Source organism: Metschnikowia bicuspidata (assembly GCF_001664035.1).
Source record: "Metschnikowia bicuspidata var. bicuspidata NRRL YB-4993 chromosome Unknown METBIscaffold_9, whole genome shotgun sequence".
In the NCBI taxonomy this organism is placed as follows: domain Eukaryota; kingdom Fungi; phylum Ascomycota; class Pichiomycetes; order Serinales; family Metschnikowiaceae; genus Metschnikowia; species Metschnikowia bicuspidata.
The window spans coordinates 1-3,890 of NW_017387739.1; the positions used below are offsets into that span (position 1 = coordinate 1).

Genomic DNA, 3,890 nt, shown 5'->3' on the forward strand with positions numbered 1-3,890 from the left:
GAAGAATGGACAGAGGAACTTGACAAAGACGAGGGTTTTGAGGCACCTGATGAAGGCGGATACATGGAGGAGGCTGGCGACAACGACGACGCATCTGAGGCACCTGATGACAGCGGATACATTGAGGAGGCTGGCGACAACGACGACGCATCTGAGGAACCTGAGGCACCTGATGAGACAGGTTTAGCCGAGGACAAAGACGAAGCGGATGTCATTGCCAGTGATGCAGCTGAATGTGAAAAAGATTCTGATGACGTCGCGGAGTTGGTTGAGGATTCTGACGATACATGCGAATCTGTCGAAGAAACAGATGACAAGTGTGGGACTGACGACAGAGCTGGAGATGTCTGTGAAGCTGAGCTCATTGACGATGCCTTTGAGGAAATTGACGATAAAGGATAATCTGAGGACCCAGAAGAAGACGACACTTTTGAGGCTGCGTAAACTTGCAAGGCTGATAAAGAGCTGGAAGAAGTATGTAATACTTCTGAAAATTTTTCAGACCCCTTATAAATCGGAGGAACTGAAGAAAAAGAATGATATGAGTCAGATGATGATAGAGGGGTTGCTTCCGAAGAGAATGAAGACATCGTCAAATCTGTCATGAAATTGGACGACACAAGCGATACCTCTGAAGAACCAGCTGAAAAATCCAGGACGGGCAACACTTTTGAATCTAAACTTGAAGCTGGTGACAGGAAAGGTAATGATTTTGAAGATTTCTGTGACACAGTTCCGGCGGATGACAGGTCATAGGATACTAAAGATGTTCTTGTTGAGATGGAGATCACACTACTTGTCAAACCTTTCAACAGAGTGGATGAAGCCAATGGAGTAGTAGCCGTTGGGGCAACAGGAAAATTTGTAGGGCATTTGCACATGTATGGTGGCTTGTTTGGATTCTGCTCTCCAAGAGTGAATCTGGTGCCAAAAGTGGTCGATGAACCCTCAAAATCTGTGAAGCTGTACCCTGGCCCAATTTCAAAAACAACACGTGGCTTTTCCCTAAACTCGAGCAGAAGCATACCAGTTACTGAAGAGTACCTGTATAGGTTAAAAGAATCAAAAGGGAAATCAATGTCTATTGTGTTCCCCATCCCAAAGCCTGCAAGTTTAATAACAGGCACAAAGGACAAAGAAGACAGTAATCCATTCACTCGCAACGCTGAGTCAGAAGAATGTAAACAGATAGTCTGACTTGGACTCACAGCGCAGTCCGGAAATTTTATCTCGAATGTTGAGCCAGATCCCACTGAAATACAACCATCCCCCTCAATACGCGTAAATGATGTCCACAAAAGATTTAAAAAGCAAATAGTTCCTTCATTTGTAATACTATCAACCCCATGTTGATCTTGGAACTTTCCAACCTCAATCCTAGTAGGTTTTCCTGAAAATTTATGGAAAATCATATGTCCGACATTTACCCACGATTTCACAGATGTGACAGATGTATCTGATGGCTCAGAAGAAGTTCCAGAGATACCAAAAAACATTGTTCCTTTATTGAGGAAATGACTGTGAGATTCAATTTTATAGATGGGAGAGTTAGAGTTCAAGTCAAGCATTCCATTATTTTCAAAGTATCCTTCGAAGTGAACTGGAGTTTCTAAACCTTCTGTAGTTGTGACGTAAAAATCGCCAAAATTGGTAAAACTTTCTTTTACAGTCACACTGAGACTATTGACAATCGAATAATATACTCCTTCCAGAATGATTGCATTGCTTTGATATATTGCACCCAGGTACATCTCAATAGCGCTTTGGCTGACAGTCACTGCATATATCACACTAAAGAGTAGCGAGAAAAATGCTGCACGAACAGTTATATTCATAGTGTTGCACTTAGCGAGAGGCAGATGCTAATTTAAAAAAAAATAAGGCCTCACAGATATAGCGTTGAAGAAATAATAAACTTGAAGGCCGTCAGCTGCTATTCCAGACTATATGTCTCAGATAAGCGCGTGAAAGAGGCTTTAAGTGAATTCCTAATAAAAATTCTTGTATTTTTTCTCTTATAAGTCATGGATGAGAATGGGCACCTATATATATTGAGAGCGTCTGCGTTGAAAAGTCATCTTACAGACCCTACGACTTTCCAAAAAGAAGGAGATTTCAGGCAATATTTGCTCATAGTAAAGAAATTAACGCTTCTTTTTTCAATGATAATAACCCTTTAGGTAAATACAGCGTATGGACCACCAAAAAGCAACCAATCATATATTATGTAAGATACAGAAGCAAAAAGCGTAAAAATGAGTACGCTTTTGAATTTTGCTAGTAAATTTCCCACAAAGTCGCATTTTCAGTTTGGAAGCAGTTCAAAATGTGACTGTATGTTATCACAATGCTTACCAGCTTGCTTATCAGCAACTACATGTTCAGTATATAAAAAAAGAAGGTTCAATTTCTTGAGTCGAAAGCTGATTTCTTGGGATACGGTATTTCGAGCTTAATTATACAGGAAAAAAAAAACTTGTGTAAGAGCCAATGATACATTGTAGAGCTAGGCCCCATAAAAAGAAATATGCTTTGGTGTAATGTTTTGACTTACTTCCTCAAGATATTGCTCACATCTTCCAAGTAGCTGCACTTTACACAATTTTGAAAGTTAAATTAGGCAACTGGTCCGATGAGTGTGTATAAAAGTAGTGGCCTAGGTCCATCGACCTGCATATTAAAATGCACATGAAAGAACTCTCATGGCCATTGTTAGAACTCTCATGGCCATTGTTAGAACTTCACGGGACATAAGGGTTCTGGATGACTGCTTGATCACTGGTCTCTCTAGAACTCCCCAGGAGTTCAATTACGCCTTTATGTACTCTATCTTTATGCCACGTGAATAGAACCCTAAAACTCGAAATAATATCCTATGAGTTGTTCAAAATGAAATCCGACGGAACTCACAGTAATGGATGCCATAAATGCGCTTACATGGGCCTTTAGTATCAAGCTGATACCAGGGACCTTATAATACGTTAAGAAATACGTACCGTACTGAAAACAATTGACGAGTTGATTGTGAAAGGACGAGGCTCCTCACTCAGAATCCTTAAGTTTTACAGCGATACTTGAACACAATATATATTAAAAGTTTCAGCTAAACCGCTGGCGAAAAATGCAATGAGCGATTCGTCTCCCAAGTGGCAGACACCATATAAATGCATATGAACCATCACTTGGAAAAGAATCTCGAAGAATAAGCGTACTAATCGAAACGCTAGCACGATGAAAAGAAAGGTATATCTAAAGAAGGAAGGCGAGCAAAGGAACAATAAACAAGCTCAGAACCATGGATTTAGTAGCTGCCTTGCCTTCCAAAGTCGAAATCGATGATGCTTGGGGTACGTTGATCGTGCCAGATCCAGCGGCACTGCTAGATGCAGATGTGTACTGACTAGCAGCAGCACCTGAATCACAATTGACACACATAGTCAGTGTAAAGGTCATCGTTGACACAACGGAAGAATCAAATTGATCAACAACTGTAGTCTCTGAGACAAAAACTTCTGTTGTATAAGTTGCTCCAACTGAACCACCCATGACTTCGGTAGGCGAAACCGTGGTCTCGGGAACGGCAACGCACACTCCATCTTGATCACAAGAAGTAATCATAGTAGACGTCCTGCTGGTGATGAAGCTACTTGGGCGCTCAGACAGAAGTTTACTGTCGGGATGAGAAACAACACCACTCAGAGCAAAAGACGTGGCTGTGGTCAAAGAACCCGCAGAATCAGTGGTAACAATCAACACACCGCAATCAGTCACAATGGAGCCATCATACTTGGTGGTGGTGTAAGTCGTCGTGTACTCAGCGCCCAAGGAGCCGGTAGAGTGTTCAACTGGCGACACAATAGACGTAGTAGTGGTCAAAGAACCCGCAGAAT

At 41.5% G+C, this 3,890-nt stretch overlaps 2 protein-coding genes across 2 annotated transcripts in view; one reads left to right on the top strand and one right to left on the bottom strand.

Annotated features, from left to right (window-relative positions):
* Positions 1-63: 63 nt before the first annotated feature.
* On the top strand, positions 64-402 carry METBIDRAFT_13862 (uncharacterized protein; the record flags this gene model as incomplete). Its single annotated transcript, XM_018854438.1, has 1 exon — positions 64-402. The coding sequence occupies one exon, from the start codon at positions 64-66 to the stop codon at positions 400-402; it is 339 nt and encodes a 112-aa protein (XP_018709339.1).
* A 2,847-nt stretch (positions 403-3,249) lies between these two features.
* Positions 3,250-3,890, bottom strand: part of METBIDRAFT_47683 (uncharacterized protein) — a gene marked incomplete at both ends in the record, with an annotated part of 2,795 nt that continues 2,154 nt past the window's right edge. Inside the window, one exon of the mRNA XM_018858205.1 lies at positions 3,250-3,813. Coding sequence (XP_018709340.1) covers positions 3,250-3,813 — 564 coding nt within the window. The remainder of the gene's footprint in view (positions 3,814-3,890) is intronic.